The sequence below is a fragment of the Prionailurus bengalensis genome, chromosome A1 (genome assembly GCF_016509475.1).
Source record: "Prionailurus bengalensis isolate Pbe53 chromosome A1, Fcat_Pben_1.1_paternal_pri, whole genome shotgun sequence".
Lineage (NCBI taxonomy): Eukaryota > Metazoa > Chordata > Mammalia > Carnivora > Felidae > Prionailurus > Prionailurus bengalensis.
Window position 1 is genome coordinate 82,503,441 of NC_057343.1, and position 20,780 is coordinate 82,524,220.

The 20,780-nt window shown below is 46.8% G+C and overlaps 1 protein-coding gene across 1 annotated transcript in view; it reads left to right on the forward strand.

The window, feature by feature from the left end:
* Positions 1 to 15,453, forward strand: part of CUL4A (cullin 4A) — a 46,714-nt gene extending 31,261 nt beyond the window's left edge. Inside the window, exons 15-20 of the mRNA XM_043583248.1 lie at positions 74 to 181; positions 6,492 to 6,605; positions 7,631 to 7,736; positions 7,896 to 8,068; positions 12,126 to 12,278; positions 13,849 to 15,453. Of these exons, the coding sequence (XP_043439183.1) occupies positions 74 to 181; positions 6,492 to 6,605; positions 7,631 to 7,736; positions 7,896 to 8,068; positions 12,126 to 12,278; positions 13,849 to 13,944 (750 nt within the window). The 3' untranslated portion in view covers positions 13,945 to 15,453. The remainder of the gene's footprint in view (positions 1 to 73; positions 182 to 6,491; positions 6,606 to 7,630; positions 7,737 to 7,895; positions 8,069 to 12,125; positions 12,279 to 13,848) is intronic.
* The last annotated feature ends 5,327 nt before the right edge of the window (positions 15,454 to 20,780 follow it).

Sequence of the window (20,780 nt, forward strand, 5' to 3'; positions counted from 1 at the left end):
ACTCTTTTACGAACTAGTTATTTTTGATGACATTCTACAGTAACTGTTTCCTCTTGGTTTTCTTTGTGTTTAGTATATGCAGAATCAGAGTGACCCAGGCTCTATAGATCTAACCGTGAACATACTTACGATGGGGTACTGGCCAACATACACACCTATGGAAGTGCATTTGACTCCAGAAGTAAGTGTTTCAAAGAGTGTTTGCCCTTTATTTTTCATATATCAGTGTTGCCAAAGTACCGTGGACTGCTTTGGGGTTTTTTTGTTTTTAATGTTTATTTTTGAGAGAGAGAGAGAGAGCGCAAGCAAGGGAGGGGCAGAGAGAAAGGAAGACACAGAATCTGAAGCAGGCTCCAGACTCTGAGCTGTCAGCACAGGGCTCAAACTCACAAACCGTGAGATCATGACCCGAGCCAAAGCCAAGAGGTGGATGCTTAACCAACTGAGCCACCCAGTCACCATGCAGTAAATTTTAAAAAGTATTTGGGGAAAGGGCACCTGGGTGGCTCAGTCAGTTAAGTGTCCAACTTTGAGCTCAGGTCATGATCTCATGGTTCGTGGCCTCTGTGCTGACAGCTCAGAGCCTGGAGCCTGTTTCAGATTCTGTGTCTCCCCCACTGTCTTCTCTGCCCTTCCCCTACTCATGCTCTATGTCTCTCTCCCAAAAATAAACATGAAAAAAATAAAAATAAAAGATAAAAGTGTCTGGGGAATAGTTATGGAAAAATAAACATGAAAAATATACATACAAAAAATATATATACAAATATATATATATATACACAAAATATACAAAAATAAACATGAAAAAAATAAAAAAAATAAAAGTGTCTGGGGAATAGTTATGGAAACCAAATACATTAAGTGTTTTATTTATTTTTGAGAGAGTGTGTGTGCGCGTGTGCGTAAGAGGGTAAGGGGCAGAGAGAGGGGGACAGAGGATCTAAAGTGGGCTCCCCGCCGACAGCAGAGAGCCCAGTGTCAGGTTTGAACTCAGACCTCGAGATCATGACCTGAGCCAAAGTTGATGCTTAACTGACTGAGCCTCCCAGGCACTTGCCCTGTGGACTTCTTACACACATACCATGCACAGAGATGCTGCTTGTCACGGAGTATTTAATGAGAGGTTTTTTTAAATCACAGAAGTAAAACTGCAGGGTCCTCATAGCCTCTGGAAAACAGCATTTCACTATGACGGCCTGTGTCCCCTGGCTGGTTTGGGGTGGAGCCGGGAAGAAAACAGCAGGGACAAGGGCCTTCTAGAAAGGACCAAGAAAGGCACCTGGGAGCCCAGGCTGGAGACAGCCTGTCGTGAGGTTGTTTGTTCCGTTTCCAAGACTCTCTGTTTCAGGGTTTTCTTCTGTTTCTGACTCTGCTGGTTGGTCTTTGTGGTTGTCTCCTTTTTGGGTTTGTTTTAACTGGTTATTGAAGTACAGTTGATGCACCGTGTTACTTGTCTTCTCCTGTGGGCCCTCCACCTCTACTCTAGATGCTAACGTTCCCAGAGCCTATCAGCTCCCTTCTCAGCCCACACAGGCCCTCAGCCTCCAGCCTGTGAGTCCGTGGTCCTGAGCACATACGCACCAACGTCCCCAGGCTCAGACGCCCCAGATTGCTGTGGTCCCCTCCTCCCTCCCCAAGCGACTGCTGTCTGCAGGTGCCACAGCTGTGTCCTGAGCTGCCTGCGGGCTCTATGCCCCTCAGTTCCCACGTTCTCCAGGGCTTCTGTGCCCCCCTCCAGAAAACCTCACTCCAGAAAACCACCTCCAGAAAGTGAGCCACCTCCAGAAAACCTCACTCCACCCCCATCCATCCTCAGCATTTGACTGCTGGTTAAGTCTTCCCTCCCCAGATGCTTTCTCCAGAAAACCCTCTGTCACCTCCTCACCCCACTCACTGGGCCAGGCAGGTCCATCCTGGGTGTGTCTCTTGTGGCACTTTGAGTTTGTTTGCTTCTTATTTTGAGGTGATTCAGACTTACAGAGACTTTGTGAGAATAGTTCAAAGCATTCCCAGAACGTGTTGCCTGTGTTTTCAGCACTGGCACTTGAGAGACTACATCATACCTCCTGCACTTAGTACTTTAGTGGGTACCTCCCAGAGACACTCTCGAGTCAATTACTGCCGTAACAGTTTTATCCCAGGGGGAGGGAGCCCTCTCTGCTTTTGTCCAGATACCATCCAGGCCCCACACCACAGTTACCCCGGTCCCCTTCCCCGTATCAGCTACACCAGCCTCTTCTTTCTTAACGCTCACACATCCCAAAACCACACACCAGTTTTCATGAATTATGTCCACTGGGCTCATCCAGCAAGGGTCCCACACAATTTGCTCAGCCAACAGCACAACAGGAGGTACCTGCTGTCCGTTTGCCCCCGTCTGTTGGTGTCCCATGTTGTCGTTGGTTAGGCTTTAGCTGGCTTCTTCTCCATGTGGTTAGTGTTTCTCCTGTTGTACTTTTGAAGTAATCTGTGGGAAGGTACGTGGACGTGGTGTGGACCTCCTCTCCCCCACCAGATTCTCCTGCTGGGCGATCCCTGCTCAGATCCACTTCGCCTTGGTCAGCAGTGACCGTCTCTGTCCTCCTCTGGACAGACTCGCGGACGCCTGGTTGCTTGCTCCGATGCCCCTGTTGTCTGCCATCCAGCTGCTGGAGCCCCTGTCAGCTTCTCTGTCCTTGTACTGGCCCTCGTGGTTTCCTGGTACTTTTTTGTTGTCTAGCAAGAGATGCTAAAGGCTTACTGTACTGGCCTTTGTAAAAATACACCCACAGTGTAAACACAGGGGAGGAAGCCATGGGGGAAACGGACTGCAGCTCACATTTCAAGCCGTACAGCTGAGCGGCACCTGCGTCCAGTGCAGAACTTCGTCATTGTGGCAAACAGAACCCTGCCCCCGTGGGGTTGAGCATTCACTCCTGCTCCAGTGCCCAAGCCTGGGCACCTGTTGGCCCGCTAACGCGGGACTTGCCCGCTCTGGGTTTTAACATAACTGCAGTCACACTTGGTGGCCTTCCATGTCTGACCTCTTCCACTCACCGTGAGGGTTCCACGACGTGTAGCCCACATTGTGCTTCCTTTGTGAAGGCTGAATGATGTTCCACTGTGTGTGTGGACCAAGTTCTGTCCCTCCGGCCAGCTGGCTGGCCACGGACACTTGAAAGGTGCGTTTACCTTTCGGCCACTGTGAATAACGCTGCCGTGAGCACAAGCGTGCAGAAATCTGTGTCCTGGTTTTCAGAGCCTCTGGTACACACCCAGGAGTGGAGATGCGGGTGAGAAGCTGGTTTTCCACTGCAGCTGCAGCCTGTTACGTTTCCATCAGCAACACGGCTTCCAGTTTCTCCATATCCTCCTCAGTATTTGTTATTCTGGTTTTTGATCGGAGCCATCTTCGTGGGTATGAATTGGTATCTCGTTTTGGTCAGATTTGCTTTTCCCCAATGAATGATGATTTTGTCAAGCATCTTTTCATGTGCCTATTGGCCACCGTAGCTCTTCTGTGAAGAACTTTCTATGCAAGTTCTTTGCCCATTTTTTACTTGTGTTATCTGTTGCTAAATTTTAAGAGTTCTGTGTATATTCTGGGCACTAGATCCTTATCAGATATGTGATTGGCAAATATCTTCTCCCATTCTGTGAGATATCTTTTTACTTTTTTGATAGTGTTCTTTGCACAAAATTTTAGAGTTTTTGTAAAGTCCAGTATGTTTTCTGTTGTTACTTTTGCTGTCATATCTAAGAACTGTTGCCACATCCAAGGTCTTGAAAATTTACCTCTGTTTTCTGCTAAGAGTTTTATCGATACTCACTCTTACATGTGGGTGGGTCTCTGTTCCATTTTGAGCCTGGGATTGTAATTGGCACATAATAAGCACCCAGTGTTAGCTGCTGTCCTCTTACCATGATGATCATGGCCACTCCTAGGAATTAATCGCAAGGAAAAAGTTTTTAGGAAGTTCATCACCTTATTAGCTTTTATTGGTTGAATGTCATATGGCACCAAGTATGTTTTCTTTTTTTGCAAATTATTTGTTAAGTTGACTTCACACCCCCGGTGCAGAGCCCAATGAACTCATGACCCTGAGATCAAGAGTTGGATGCTTAACCCACTGAGCCACCCAGGCGCCTCTAGATATGTTTTCTGAAAGAGTCGTTGTCTTTTGGATATATACTACAATACTTAGAAACGAAATGATAATTGTGCCTGGGATCTGATGTGGTTGAATGTGGGTGTGGGTGATAATTCTGAAGTGTGAGGATGGGGTTGCTGGGCAGATGCAAGGCCGATGGGCATCCTGACCAAAGGCACCGCTTGGACAGAGCGCAGAGGAGCTGACAGATGCCCCAGGCAGGGAGAGCGGGCCTTCACTCCCTCGCTGATGCCCTGAGCTCTCTGTCCAGAGGGGGACAGTCACAAGTTGCTATGAATGCCCTCAGAGCCAAGAACAGTTGGAGAAGGCCTCTGTGAGGAAGGGGCTCTAAAGATGACCGGGGGTTACAGAGGGGTGTCCCTAGGCGGAAGCCTGAGGGAAGACAGCACAGCGTACTCGTCCAGTGGGGGAAGCACAGGACAGGCCAGTGCAATCAGTGGTTCTGGAGGACAGGACCTTGGCAAGCCTTGGAAGGGTTTTACTCTTTATTTTTATTTCTTTTGAATGTTTGTTCACTTTAGAGAAAGAGCATGTGAGCTGGGGAGGTGGAGAGAGAGGGGGACAGAAGATCTGAAGTGGGTCTTGTGCTGACAGCAGAGAGCCAACGTGGGGCTTAAATTCATGAGCCGTGAGATCATGACCTGAACCGAAGTCAGACGTTTAACTGAGTCACCCAGGCGCCTCAGAATCTTTTTTTGTTTGTTTATTTTTGAGGGCGGGGGGAGCATCCACACATGGTTGAGCGTAAGCAGAGAAGGGGCAGAGGAAGAGAGAGAGAGAGAGAGAGAGAGAGAATTCTAAGCGGGCTCTACCCTATCAGCGTGTGGGCTTGAACTCACAAACCATGAGATCATGACCTGAGCCAAAATCAGGAGTCAGGCACTTAACCGATTGAGCCACCCAGGCGCCCCAAGAGTTTGACTCTTTATCTTAAGAACTTGGAAGCAGCCAAGGATGCTGACAGGGCAGTGAGCAGAGTGCAGACTATCTGGCACATAGGACCCTGAGGGCGCCCATGTGTCCGGGGTGGAAGGTAGACACACCAAGAAGACCTTGGAAGGAAGGGGGTCTAAGCCATGAGTCACTGAAGGCAGGGAAGCCGCCTCTCACAAAGCTATTTCTGATCGAAGCCTGATAAGAAGAACCCATTGGATTTGGCAGCACAGACCATTGGCTATCCTGGCTGCAGAGCAATGAGAATGTCGAGGGAACCGAGCAAACAAAGTGAGAGGGAGTGTGCGGGACACCAGAAAATGCACCCTGAAACACTGTCAGACAGCAGAACCCGTCTGTAACTAAGCAGGAGGCCAGGGGTGGGGAGGGCTGGACACCGGGAGAAGGAGGAGGGGCTTCAAAGGAGTGAGACCACAGCAGTAAAGAACTGTGAGAGGGACACCTGGGGGGGGCTCAGTCAGTTGAGTGTCCAACTCTTGACTTCGGCTCAGGTTGTCATCTCAGGGTTCATGAGTTCGAGCCCCGCGTTGGGCTCTATGCTGACAGCTCGGAGCCTGCTTGGGATTCTCTTGCTCTCTCTCTGCTTGCTAGAGCACTCTCTCTCTTCTCTCTCTCAAAAATAAATAAACTTGAAAAAAAAGAACCACGAGGGGCGCCTGGGTGGCTCAGTCGATTGGGTGCCTGACTTCAGCTCAGGTCATGATCTCATGGTTCATGGGTTTGAGCCCCGCATTGGGCTCTGTGCTGACAACTTGGAGCCTGGAGCCTGCTTCAGATTCTGTGTCTCCCTCTCTCTGCCCTCCCCCCACTTGTGCTCTTTCTGTCTCTAAAATAAATAAACATCAAAAAAAATTAAAAAAAAAAAAAAAAAAAGAACCACAAGAAAGTTTAGAAGGTAGGAGAAATCCTCCCAGAAAGTAACGATGGAAACAGTGGCACATCATGCCTCCTAGACAAGACTGTCTCGGGTGCTTTCCAGTGCCCTCCCAGCCTCACCACAGCCTGCTTCCCAGCACCCTCCCAGCCTCACCACAACCTGGCAGGATACAGCTGGGCCTGCAGATGGTCTCTGTGGTGTTGACTGCATGTGCCACTGGCCAGGGGAGCCACAGCGTGGGCTGTGGAGACTAAGGAACACAACCTGTCTGTGCATTAAGTACCACTTGAAGCAGCACCCATGTGGGAGGCAGACCCCAGTGTGCCAGAGTGGCAGACATTTGCACAGGTAACAGAATAATCCAAAGAAACACTGTCAAAATACAGAACTGATGTTTTCATTCAGCTGTGAAAAATTTCGAAAGCTTTGTAAATTAAGCAGTATGTGGTTCTTTGGATGTGTGGTGTTTAGCATAATTAAACTTACTGTTTTCCTGTGCTTGGCAGATGGTTAAACTTCAGGAAATATTTAAGACATTCTATCTTGGAAAGCACAGTGGTCGAAAACTTCAGTGGCAAACCACGTTGGGCCATGCTGTTTTAAAAGCAGAGTTTAAAGAAGTAAGTTCTTTGTCTATTTCATAGACAAATAACATATAAATGTGTTAATAGAATATTTTCAATTGTGGTTGATCTTTGGTAACAAACAAAGGAAAAGGTCATTCGGCATAACTCCGTACTGCCTTTTCTTGGTCAATGATAATAAACAGCTGAAGGATTAATATTCCAATCAATAAAGTCAATAAAAAGTCAATAAAAATAGAAAGCATTTATCTAGCTGAAAAAAGAGCAAAGGAGTGCTCGCTTCAACAGCACATGTGCTAGAATAGGAATGATACAGAAATCAGTGCAGCGACCCGGAATGTGTGAAGCTTCCAGGTTTAAAAAAAGAAGAAAGCAAAGGATGTGAAGAGGCAACTCATAAAAGCAAGACTAAGAAATCAATTCATTGAAAACCTGCTCTATTTTTCTGCCAAACATTTGCAAATTACAGTCCAGTGAAATGCCACATTTCGAGTACTGATTGGTCAAGGCTAAAACCTCGAGGAACAGCGCCATACAGAGCGTGCTTTGGTCTCACATCTCCCGCCTCCAAAGTCACAGGCTTTGTTACAGTGGTGCCAGTTCCAGAAATTCATCATAATAAGACGTTTTCACAGAGCAGTGAATAAGCCCGTTTGTCGCGGTGCTATTGCTAAAAGGGACGTTATACAAGAGGAAAGTGCAGACGGTGTTTTGATACCAGAAAGAAGCAGGTCACAAAACAATGCCTGCATGTTCCTGTTTAACTTCAGCTTTGTAAATAAGATTCAGTTGTATACACCAAGCAAAAAATTTACAGAATGACTACTTTGCTAGCTGTTACCATGCACTAGGCACCGTATCCTATAAATCCTATGTGCATGGATACTACGTATGTAAATTGCATGTATCCTCTCCTGCCTCTGCAGACCAGGTGGGGCAGCCATGCTTCCCCACCTCCACCCAGAGAGGCCAGTCCTGGGGGTGAAGCCCTCTAGACCCCAGCTGCTTTCCTGCACACAGAGCTCACAGGTTTACACGGGGTGCATCCCATGCTCTTTCAGGGGAAGAAGGAGTTCCAGGTTTCCCTGTTCCAGACACTGGTGCTTCTCATGTTCAATGAAGGGGACGGATTCAGCTTTGAAGAAATAAAAATGGCCACAGGGATAGGTAAGAGTCCTCGCTCCGTGACTGTGTGGCCTCCGCGTGTCCTTGTTGTTAGAGATCAGCCCAGTCTCTGCCTGTCACATGTGAGTGTGGGGTGTCTTTCACCATTGTCACGTGTCCTCATTTCGGTGCTAGTCTGTGCCCGATTCTCTCCCCACCCAGAGGACGGTGAGCTGCGAAGAACGTTGCAGTCCCTGGCCTGCGGCAAAGCACGAGTTCTGGTTAAGAGTCCCAAAGGGAAGGAGGTGGAAGACGGGGACACATTCATGTTCAACGGGGAGTTCAAGCACAAACTGTTTCGAATAAAGATCAACCAGATCCAGATGAAGGAAACCGTACGTATAAGCTTTCTTGTGTCACTCAATGGGTACTTACCAAGGACTCATTCGTTTGTACGGTCGATTCCTAAGTCTTGTAAGAGCACTTTAACGTGGGAGGGGTGGTGAGGTGGTGGCTGTCACAGGCCCACTGGAGTGTTTGTAGCAGCGAAGACATTCTCAAGTGTCTCATGTCCAGGGCAGGTCCTGGACCACCGCCCTCAGGCCCTTCCGAACAAGGGAGCCCTTGCAGCCTGAAGTGCTGCCACACAGCGGAGGGGGGGAGGCAGTTGGCCCTGGCATGTAAATGAGGAGAGGCCTTGTGAAGGCACCAACCCATTCAGACAAGACCAGGGCAGCGTCACAGCTTCTTCACCCCCCTCAGTCGAGCGTGGTCGCTCCCTTACCTGGAAGTGTTCAGGTGGAGCCCGGTGGGAAAAGAAGTTCAGATTACACAAAAAGAAATGCAAAAGATCAGTAAGTATATGAAAGATGTTCATTCTCATCAGTAATTTTTTTTAATTGAAGTTAAAATAATACCCCAGGGCTGCCTGGGGGGCTCTGTCGTTGAGCAGCAGACTCGTGATTTCATGGGTCCAAGCCCCACAGAGCCTCCTTGGGATTCCCTCTCTCTCACTCTCTGCCCTTTCCCCACTTGCGTGCGCTTTTTTTTTTTTTTTTAATTTTTATGTTTATTTTTGAGAGAGAGCATAAGCAGAGGCAGAGAGAGAGGCAGGCACCGAATCCGAAGCAGCTCCAGGCTCCAAGCTGTCAGCACAGAGCCCAACACGGGGCTTGAACCCACAACCCGCAAGATCATGACCTGAGTCGAAGTCAGTGCTTAACTGACTGAGCCACCCAGCCACCCCCGCTCTTTCAAATAAGTAAAAACTTTAATAAAATAATACTCCACTTTTCATCTGTCAACATGGGAAATGTTTAAAAGTTTGATGATATCCAGAGTCGGCAAGTATATGGGAAAACAGGCATTCTTTTTGTGCTTTTACTTTATTTTTAATGTTATTTTTGAGAGAGAACAAGGAGGGGACAAAATCCCAAGCAGGCTCTGAGCTGTCCAGCACGGAGCCCAACACAGGACTCGAACTCATGAACTGTGAGATCATGACCTGAGCCGAAGTCAGCACTTAACCAACTGAGCCACCCAGGTGTGCTTATTTCAAAGTGGGACTGTCACCTCTGTCCCCTGGAGATGACCTCTACTGCCACTTCGACATGCAGGTTTTTCCTGTGGTGTAAATGTCTAATCTTGTTTTTTCTGTAACAGGATCACTCTGCAGATGGCATTTATATGTGCCGTTGTGCAGTCTGGTCTTGTTACTGTGGGTCTGCTTCCATGTCAGGACTTGGTTTCTCACGGGTGTAGAGTAGTTGGTCCTGTGTCCCTCAGGAGCTCGGCAGCGCCCTTGGGGAAAGGCATTCAGGTGGTTTCGATCTCTACTGGAAATATGATTACATTAAACATCCTGTGTACCTATTAGCTTGTTTCTTCAGTATAAAATCTTTGCCCTGGAATTACAGGGTCAAAGAATGTGGACTTTTGTTAGTCTGGCCACTCTTTTCCAAATGGAAGCCTGACAGATCTTCCCAGATTTCAGTGTCCAGTTTCACAAGAGGGCCAGCCCTCCCTCTGCCCGCCCTGTTCTTACAGGCACAGATAGTTCATTGCCATTTTAGATTGAATTTCTTTGAGCATCTTTATGCCATTGAGTAGCTTATGCACATCATGTCTTTCTGATCTTTAATTCTTCATGTTTTGTTTTTTAATATTTATTTTTGAGAGAGAGAGAGAGCGTGGGGGAGGGGCAGAGAGAGAGGGAGACACAGAATCCGAAGCAGGCTCCAGGCTCCGAGCTGTTAGCACAGAGCCCAACACGGGGCTTGAACTCACAAACCCAAGATCATGAGCTGAGCCGAAGTTGGATGCTTAACTGACTGAGCCACCCGGGTGCCCCTAACCCAATGTTTTTTTTTAAATTACTTGTACTTTTCTATTAGTTTTTACATTTAAGTTTTTCTTTGAGCAACGTAGAAATTAATATCAAAAAGCAATCTAACTACTCTTCCTATTCTAAAACTGAATTGAAAATACCATTCTCTGACAACTTATTTGAATTGTCACCTTTGTTATATATTAAATTCACATATTACGAGTCAGTTTTTAAATTCTCTTCTACAAATTCTATTGATCTCTTTCATATCCAGGACCCAAATTCTTTTAGTTAATGTACCCATTCCTATAAATTTATTCTCCCAGTAAGTTTCAGAATAATTTTATTGTGTCTTTGCCCTCCAAATAAGAACATTAACATTTTTTATTCAAAGTGCATTACATAGTTTTCAGTTTTCATTTTGGCTATACTAAATCTGATTCTTATCTGTATATATATATAAATATAAGTCTCTTCTCTTCATGGGAGTTTTCTACTAAAAGTCTTGGCATATTTCTTATTAGATGATGCAACAAATACTCATTAAGCACCTACTAAGGCGTAGGTCCTCTGTGAAGCACTGAGAATTCATCCGTGAATAATAACTTATTCTTATAAATCTTGGTTTCAAGGAACTTTCAGCAGACAGGTACCAGATGATTACACATTGTTTAACTTACTACACTTGAGGTAGGAGACAAAAGCACAGTCCGACACCGTGGGTCAGGGAAGGCTTTCCCACCGAAGGCCACGCTGAGCCAGGTGAGGCCTGAGGAGGCAGGCCACAGACAGGTTATATACAGACTGGTCAGAGCTATGAAGAATTTGGGGAAGCCACTGAAGGTTTTAAGCAAGAAGGGCAAATAAAATGCTGGCACCTATTAAGGGGATCTTTTCTGTTTACATGTGTAACCAGTTATTGCCAGTATATATATATATCAACACCATTTACCCTTGTGTACTCTTCCTGTGTCCAGCCACTTCACAAAATTCTCATTGGCTTTGATGGTTTTTCAGTTGATTTTCTCGGATTTTTGGATTCGTAGCTTATCTACAAATAATTACCACGTGTCTGCTCCAATTTGCTATAGTTCTTTTGTTCTCTTACTGCGCAGCTAGAACTTTCAAAATCACATTTGTATGAAATAATGGTGCTACCAGGCTTTTTCTTCACTTCCTGATTTTTTTATCTCAAGTGGCTGGAACATTAACCTATTTGGGGTGGTGGATCCCTATGAAAGTGCGATGGAAGCGTGGCTTCTCCCTTTCTGAAACTCACTTACCTTACATGCGGGCACAGACCTGTCTCCTGTAGATCAAACAGGCCTCCAGTAGGTTGCTGTTAACTAACATGAAGTTGTTATCAGGAGCTGTGCTTTGCTTCTGGTAATAGCTTTTTATCATGTTCAGGTGGGGTTTTTTTCATTGCTATTTGTACGTTAATTTGTTTTAGATCAAGGATAGGTTTTCAGTTTTTTTGTGCCTTTGCAGCGTCTGTCAAGAGATCACATAATCGCTGTGACCTCAACACAACTGTGATGAAATTCATTCCATTCCTAGGTTTCCTGATGCTGAGCAAAGCTTGCATTTCTGGAATAAACTCTGGTAGCTATTGTGTTTTATTCTGCTTTCTCTTCTGTGCTACTGGATCTAATCCAGGATTATATACAGTTGATAGTGTTTTGTAGCTTTTTTATGAGGGGAATGTAACTTTACATTCTTTTTCAAGCTTTGGTACTGAAGTTGGGCTATTCTTGGGAAGCTAGGTTTTGCTAGAACAAATAAAAATGCATAACAGCATAGGATTTACCCAATGTTTGGCCTTTCTTTGCATCAGATTTTCTTATCAGGGGTGCCTGGGTGGCTCAGTTGGTTGAGCATCCAACTTGATTTCGGCTCAGGTCATGATCTCACAGTCGGTCCTGAGATCAAGCCCTGCATCAGGTTCCGTGCTGAGTGTGGAACCTGCTTCAGGTTCTCTCCCTCCCCTGCCTGTGCTCGAGTGTTCTGTCTCTCTCCCTCTGTCTCTCTCTCAAATAAGAAAAAAGTTTCCCATTAAACTCAACAATATGAAATAACACCCAACTGTATCTTTACACTTCACTTGTGTGTGTGTCTGTGTGCAGATTGAGGAACAAGCCAGCACCACTGAGAGAGTGTTTCAGGACAGACAATATCAGATTGACGCTGCTATCGTCAGAATAATGAAGATGAGAAAGACTCTTGGTCATAACCTTCTAGTTTCTGAATTGTATAATCAGCTGAAATTTCCAGTAAAGGTAAATGCACATTAGCTTAATTAAACTTAAAGTACTGCGCCGAACATTGAAAAAACATGTTCAGTTCCTAACACATTAGAATCATTTGTCCTGCATTACAGGTGATCATTTACTGCAGAAATCTGCCTGTGTGTGCACACCAAATGTCAAAAAACTGGCAAGTGGGGACAGTAGGGTTTTTATCCCAAATGTTCTTTGTAACCGTCCCAGGAACTAGAGGCCCCAAATCTGCCACCTGCGGAGACCAGAGACGAGACCAGAGACGTTGACACCTTGTTAGGAGGGGGAGGGGGAGGGGGCCGGGGCAGGTGCTGTAGCTCCAGGTGGGTTTCTCAGTGGGGTGGCTATTCAGGTCATGCCCTGTGATTGCGGGGGGGAAGTCCTACTAGCTGCTCATTTATTCAGCACTGACAACCTCCAGAGCATTTTCTGTTTTGGTGATACCTCCTCATTTCTGTGCATGAGAAAGTCAACCCTGAATCCTGTCTGTGCCTGCGTGTTTCTAGGCCGGAGGGTTTCTGCCCTGGCTGTACTTGGAGCACTGACCAGGTAGGGAAGTGTTAGGAAGAGCTCTTGAAAACAGGCGCGTCCACCTGGGAAGTATGGGACTCGTGAGGCCTGGCCCTGCAGAGACTGAGCCTGGGGGGTGAAGCTCCCTGGTTCTGCGGGGTCCCATTGGGCAGAGGAGCAGCCGGCCCTCCATCCTCACTGAGCGAGTCAGGGTGAGCAGACACCGTGTTCCCCTGGGCGAGCACGCGGCTGCCGTGTCCTCTGCCACGCAGGTGTGGGCGCCCAGCCCTGCCGTGTACACCCTTCTTTCCCCCTTGGGCCAGAGCCAGCGCCAGCGTCCACTTTCCCTCTTACAGACGAGAGGCCCAGCAGTTACAGCACTGACCGGTGGGAGGCATATGTGGTGGCTGTAGCAGCCGGCTCTGCCCTGGCAGGACCTCGCGTGGGTCTCACTGCATTTCATGAATGTTCCATCCGTCACTTGATAGAAAGCTAGGCCTTTTGATGGAATGTGCCCTTGAAGTGAGAAGCTTGCTCATAAATGTCAACATAAGTGTGCTTTCTACCACGGCGGAGCGAGAGACGTCCTCGCGGGGCTCACTTGTTATGGCGTCAGTCATCTGTGGACCTGTGGTTACACGACATCAGCAGCACATGCAGGAAATACAGGACTTGGGGACAGATGTCCTTGCAAAGGATGAAGCTGCCCTGAGACGTTACCAGATTCCCCTTTCAGACCAATGAAAATTTGCCACCCAGTAGGATGTGCCCTGTTTATGCGTTCGTTCGTGCTGGTAAAGAAGGGTTTTCATCTCCTCCCTCTCACCCTGCTCAGACAGTAAATTCACACGAGAGCGCTTGAATCAAGAGGCCATGTTAGCATTGTCTCTGAAGGAGGGACTTGGATTGTCTTCGTTTTATAATTTGGTTATAATTATAAATAGTTACCTGTAGATACGTATATTTTATATAATTATAATTACTTGCTTTGCGCGTATGTTTCCCCATGTTTGTAAATTTACCGCCACTATAATTGAGGGGTTTCGTTTCTCTTTTTTAGCCTGGAGATTTGAAAAAGAGAATTGAATCTCTTATAGACAGAGACTATATGGAGAGAGACAAAGACAATCCGAATCAGTACCACTACGTGGCCTGATGTGTCGGCCAGCCGTGTTCTCTCAGCGAGACCCTAGAATGTATCTTCAGAGCGGTGAAGCATTTCTGTGCCGTTCCCAGGACTTCTGAGATTGAGCCAGCGTGGAGACTTTTGGATTAGAAGGAAAGGATGATTCTCAGATCACCCTTCACAAAGCTTAGGGGTTTGCCAGCGGCACGTGTGTCTTTCCTCCAGTTCTTCCTCTTACTCTTTTCAGTGTTTAAACTGTCGCAGCTGCTCGGGCAGAATGACTTTGAGATTGGACGAGAAGATATTGGGTAAAAGAGGTTCCTTTGTAAGGTGTTGCTTTTGTAGCAGAAAGCTGACAGCTTGGTGTGGGGTGTGTGTGTGCGTGTGATCACAGATGCACAGTTAGACCCTCCGTGCTGTGTCCGTGGGCTGCAGAGTGGGCTGATGTGCTCCTGAAGGCGGGGGCTCCTGGTGGATGGGCATGTAGGTTGGAAACCAGAGCCCTTCGTTGGCAAGCATTAGGAAGAAACAGTCAGTGTCAAGAACTGACTCCTCAGTTCTGCAACGTCGATACCGACATGTCCGTTTCCTTTATCTTCCATGTTTTTACACTCTGATGACGGACTTCCCAGAGCGAGGTTTCTCGGCGAGACCCCTCCTTGCTGAGACAGCACTGGGGGCATGCTCACTGCGGTGAACTCACGAGCGTCTGAGTTGCTTGTGAATTTTCTGTTTAGGGGTCCAGGGGGCAGTGTGATTGCACCCACTCTTCTAAGATTGTGTCTCGCAGCCCCTGCTCTTCGCACCGAGGTGACCGCTGTCTGGTTTCCTGACTGCAGTATTTGTACGATGGCGTACAGTCGCTCTAACAGAGTTTGGTTTGCTTTACAGCCTTACGCAGGGAAGCTTGTTGTCCATGCTGTGACCACTGTAAGGTGTGGCGGGAGACACTCGAGTCCTGATGTTGGGAAGGTGGTTTTGTCAAAAGATTAAAGGATTTTGTTGGCACCTGGTTTCATGTTGTGTGTGTACAGGTGAGGTTGTGTGGGGGCCGACGATGTCAGTACCGTGAACTGTAACAAAGATCCTTTTCTGGTAACATTTCAGAGTACTTTATATTTTACATAATAGCATGTTTCACTTTGATTAAAAGCTACCAAAGGAATTTTGATCATGGTATAAGTGTTTAAAGCAATATTTTCTGGGATATACCAAGTTTATATAATTTGATTTTGTGCTAAATTATTAAAAACTTCTCCCTTTTTGAAACATGCGTGTTTAAAATATGACATCTTATGGGTTTCCATGTGAAAATCTCGCCCTTCAAGTATCCTCATTATTTCTATATTTGTAAATTTTCATTTGTGAGTTCTATGATTTGTGGTCTATAAAGACCAAATAGATTTCTACTTCTTAAATTTTATGTTCATTATTTCTAGAGATTGTTAATATTGTAATTTAATGTAGACTTACTCTGAATAAAATTAGTTTAATTGGCCTTAAAATTACATTAATAAAACTTGTGCTGTGTGAACTACACATTCCTCCTAACTCTTTAGCGACTTAAACTTTGTGACCAGTACAGCGAACAGAGGAACCCAGCAGCAGGCCAGGCACGGTCACAGTCATCTCCCGGGAGATGGGCCATCGCGCCCTCCTCCACCGCAGACTGCACCCGGTGGGGCCGGCAGGCCGAGCAGACCAAGCAGATCACGCTCTCACAAATCAGGTGGCGTCTGTGTTGTTGCAGTGAGAGGCCAGCGTGGCGGAGCAAATGGGACAGGGGAGACGAGGGCAGGGAAGGACACTTAGACGAGAGAGAAGCCATGAAATGGGAAAGGAGGTGAGAGGATTTATGGATAAATGATTGCGTGCCCAGGAAATCTAAGAGAAACAACTAAAAAGCTGTGACCACAAAAAGAACAAAGCTTTTAACAGAACACAAAATTAGCAGGAAAGTCATGATATAACAGAAGGTCACGTTTTCAGCAACAACAAAAAGTGACAACATGCCTCATAGCAAACAGAATATCCACATGAAAAGCATTTTCACGTAACTGAGGAGCACAGAGAAAACCTGAGTGAGGAAGAGGAGTGGCTGTTCTCACATTTATCTGTGCAGCATCTGAACGTGCCACACTCCCCTCTACTTCAGAACACAAACAGGCGCCTGGGGGGCTCAGTCGGTTGAGCATCTCCGACTTCGGTTCGGGTCATGATCTCGCAGTCCGTGAGTTCGAGCCCCGCATCAGGCTCTGTGCCGACATTTCGGGGCCTGGAGCCTGCTTCTGATTCTGTGTCTCTGTCTCTCTCTGCCCCTCCCCCACTCATGCTCTGTCTCTGTCTCAGAAATAAATAAACATTAAAAAAAACACAAACAGGGTGATTCTAAAGCTAAAATTGAGGGGCATCTGGGTGGTTCAGTGGGTTAAGCATTGGACTTCGGCTCGGGTCATGATCTCATGGTTTGTGGGTTCGAGGCCCACGTTGGGCTCTGTGCTAACAGCTCGGAGCCTGGAGCCTGTTTGGATTCTCTCTCTGCCCCTCCCCAGCTCTTGCTCTGTCTCTCTCTCAAAATAAATAAACATTAAAAAATGGGGTTTTTTTAATTTTTTTTTTTAGTGTTTCTTTTCGAGAGAGAAAGAGTTTATGTGGGGGGAGGGTGGACGTGCTCTGGGTGAGCTTCACCACGATGTGGCAGCAGAGATGTGTGTGGGCAGCACATGCCCACTGCCATTTCCAGAAAGGACAAAAGCCACAGCTGGAGGCAGGGTGGTCTCCGAGGGAACATTTTGAGAAAGTCGGTTCAGCAGCTTTGCAGGTGTCTGGGCATCATCCTGGGGAGGCCGGCCCCCTGAGCCAGGTGGGGGTGCCCCCAGGGTGGGCAGGAGAGGGCTCAAGCCTGGGGTCGGCTCCAGAAGGGTGAAAAGTGTGAGTGTCTGGAGGCGGCTGGGCAAAGAGGGAGATGGGAGAGCCAGGACAGGGACCTGGAGAGAAGGTCCACCCCCTTGGCGTGTGCTCCAGAGAAGCTGGGATGCAAGGAGCAGGGCAGCTGGCCTGCAGGTGGCAGGGAGTAGGAGGGGGGCCCATGGTGAGGGGACCCAGGTGACAAGACGTCCAGCGGGTGCGGGGCTGCAGGAAAGCAGGGCCTGGGGCAGCGTTGAGGACAGAGGAGGTGCAGGAAGAGCCTCCAGGACAGGGAGGCCAAGTACAGGTGCCTCCCAGCATCACCTGCAAGGAAGAGGAGCGAAGGGAGGAACCAAGAGGCCTGACAGGGGAAGAGCAGTGACTGGTGCTAGGGTCCAGGGGGCTTGGCTTGCCAGGAGGTGAGCAGAAGGGGGTGGTCCAGGCGTCCCGGAGGTGGCCCCGGAGCCTCAGTTATGATGTGGGGTGACAGTCGCAGTGAACTAACTTAGAGCACATTTCTGACTTTGAGACACCTATACTGTCGACCCGACAGAGTCCACTGCCTGGTGATTATGCTGCTCACTGCATTGGCCTTGATAGAATTCCCAAGTGGCTTGTGTGTCAGTGGGGGTGTGAGTGGGTCAGCGTGAGGGGGAGTGAGTGTGAGCTCAAGTGGGTGTGTGAGAGTGAGCTTGAGCAAGTTGCAGGGAAGCAAGCGTGAACTCAAGCGAGTGTGCGGAAGAGCAAGTGTGAACTCAAGCAGGTGTGCAAGAGGGTGAGCTCCAGTGAGTGTGTGGGAGAGCAAGTGTGAGTTCAAGTGAGTGTGCGGGAGAGCAAGCATGAGCTCAACCGGGCATGCAGGTGTGCAGGGGAGCGGGTGTGCATGGGAGCAAGTGTGAGCTTGAGTGAGTGTACAGGGGAGCAAGTGTGAGTTCAAGCGAGTGTGCAGGGTAGTGGGTGTACAGGAGAACAAGTGTGTGGGAGTTCAAGTGGGCATGCGGGGGAGCGAGTGTGCCAAGGAACCAAGGAGGAAAGTTTGAGAAAAGAAATGGCCAGTCTTTGTGTTAGTAACCAGGGGCCATTGCAGGTGGTGCAGGGCGGTGGCGGGGCGGGTGGGGGGGGGGAATGAAGGCAGGGGCAAGGCAGGGGCGAGCAAGGTTTCATCTGGATGAGGAAACGAGCAGAGGAAAGGGCTCAAGAGGGGAGAGAGGGGTCAAGCCTAGGGGCACATGCATGTGTGTGTATGTGTATTTGTATGTTTGTGTGCATGTTTGTGTGTGTATACACGTTTGTATATATGTATGTGTTTGTATATTTGTGTGTGTGCATTTGTGTTTGTGTGTATACACACGTGTGTTTATGTATGTGTATTTGTGTGTGCATGGGTGTGTTCTTGCTAGAACAGGCCATAATGTAAAAGTAGGTACAGGTGGGAATAAAGGCAAAGCAACAAGCTGCAAAGCTGGGGAGACTTTTAAGGGTTTCTGTTACCAGTCATGCAGGAATCAAGGTCAGTTCCTTAGAAAGCAGAGATGTTGCATTTGACAGTGGACGTGGTGTGCTGGGTCTGCTTCTCAGTGATGGAATGTTCTCAAGGCACCAGAGTCAATGGAGAGATACAGTTAAAGGCTAAAGGGTTTTTTTAATTTTTTTTTTACATTCATTTATTTTTGAGAGACAGAGAGAGACAGAGTGTGAGCAGGGGAGGGGCAGAGAGAGAGGGAGACACAGAGTCTGAAGCAGGCTCCAGACTCTGAGCTGTCAGCACAGGGCCTGACACGGGGTTCGAACCCACGAACTGTGAGATCATGACCTGAGCTGAAGTCAGACACGTAACCGACTGAGCCACCCAGGTGCCCTGGCTGCAGTTCTGAAGTCAGATGCGCCAGGGGCTAAAGCCTGGCTCTGTCACGATCTGGGTGCCCCTACGAAAATTACTTAAATTCTCTAAACTTGGTTTTCTTATATTTTATAAGGAGTTAAGGTGCTTATTATTAGCTCATGGGGTGGTTGTGAGTTGAAGCATACAAACGTATTCCTAACTTGTACCCCTCCCACAAAAGGGCACGTCGGTGCACATCACAGATTTGTAGTGCAGTTCTCGGTTAGGAGAGACCTCCAGCATAAATCTGAAATCTGCCTACAGGAGGGCAGGAAAGTAAGGGGAGGGAATAAAGAGCAGAAATAAGAAAGACGAGACAGACACCCCCAGATAGAGAATTGAGACCAAGGTCCACATCATCCACTAGACACACACTTTAAATAGAAAAACATGAAAACCAATCAGGAAAGCACTCCTCAGTGGTCACACGAACACCAAGTAGACCTTGAGACAAGGAGTATTCCCGGAGAGGAAGAGGCTGTTTCATAGAGAAAGGAGGCACGCATCAGATTTAACCCTGAATGTACTGGGCTCTTGTGACGGCATCAGAACGCATGGAGCAGAACCTGACGGAGCTGGAAAGAGCAAGCAGAGACACAGACAAATCCGTGAGTTCAGTCAGAGGCTTCAGAATTCTCTCGTACCTGACGAACAGGAAAAACACAGACCCACCTTATGGATAATTACACAATACTACACCCGACAGCAGCACATTCTTTCCAGTGCTTGGGGACATGCGTCAAGGTAGGCATACAGGGGGACATCAAACAAGTCTCATGCTTAAAAGGCCTGAAATTCTACAGAATATGTCTTCTGACCACAATGGAATTAAATTAGAAATCTTAAGAAATAATACTAAATAAAAATTCAAAATCTAACAGGAAGAGCACTGTTAATAACTAAATGCTTGGAAATTAAGCAACACACTCTTTCTTTGAAGATATTAAGTAATCTCTGGACCTAACATGGGGCCCAAACTTAACAACCCTGTGAGGAAAACAAAACAACTTACAACACTGAGATCAAGAGTCACACATTCCTCCGACTGAGCCAGCCCCAGCTGGCTTCTAAATAAATACGCCAGTAATTCTAAAACAGATAAAGTAAGTAAATGATACACTTTTAAATAAATAACCCATGAGTCAAAACCCACAAGGAAAATTAGAAGATATCTTGAATGAATAGGAAAACACAACATATAAAAGTGTACAAAATACTGCTAAAGAGATGCCTATGGGGAAATTGACGGCTTCAAATGCTTCCATTAGAAAGAGAAGAGGTTTAAATACAGTGATGTAAGCATCTACCTTCAAAAGCCAGAAACAGAAGAGCAACTTAAAACCAAAGTAAATAGATGGAAGGAAATAGTACAAGTAGACATCAAATAAATGCAAAATGGACAGAGGAATCAATAAAATCCAAAGCGGTTTGTTCATTTGAGAAGGCCAACAGAATGGAAGAGCCTTTAGCTGGACCAGTTAAAGACAGAGGTTAACAAACGTTATTATCAACACCAGCAAGGGCATGGTGACAGATCCTAGGGAGAACGTCTCAGGTCGGTTTATGCCAGTGAATTCTACAACTTAGATGGCACAGCCAAATGCCATGAAATTCACAAATTATCCAAGTGGACACAGGAAGAAACAGAATAATGGAATTTATAGTTTAAAATCTTTCCACAAAGAAAACCCCAGGAACAGAGAGTCTACTGGTGAATTCTATTAAACCTTCAAGGAAGAAGTAACACCAATCTTCCACAGCCTTTCAAAAACCAGGAGAGAATACCTCACACCTATTTTTGAGTCCAGCATTACCCCAATACAAAAACCAGACAAGAAACTTACAGACCAAATATTAGCAATTTGAGTCCAGCAATATATAAAATCAATACACCAAAACCTAGTGTAATTTTCCTCAGAAGTAGAAGGTTGATTGAACATTTGAAAATCTAAGAAGAAATAAAAACATAATCATCTCAATAGAAGAAGCATTTGATGAAGTTTAACACTGTTGATTTAAAAAACAACACCTAGCAAACTAGGAATAGAAACGAACTTCCTCACATTTACTAGAGATT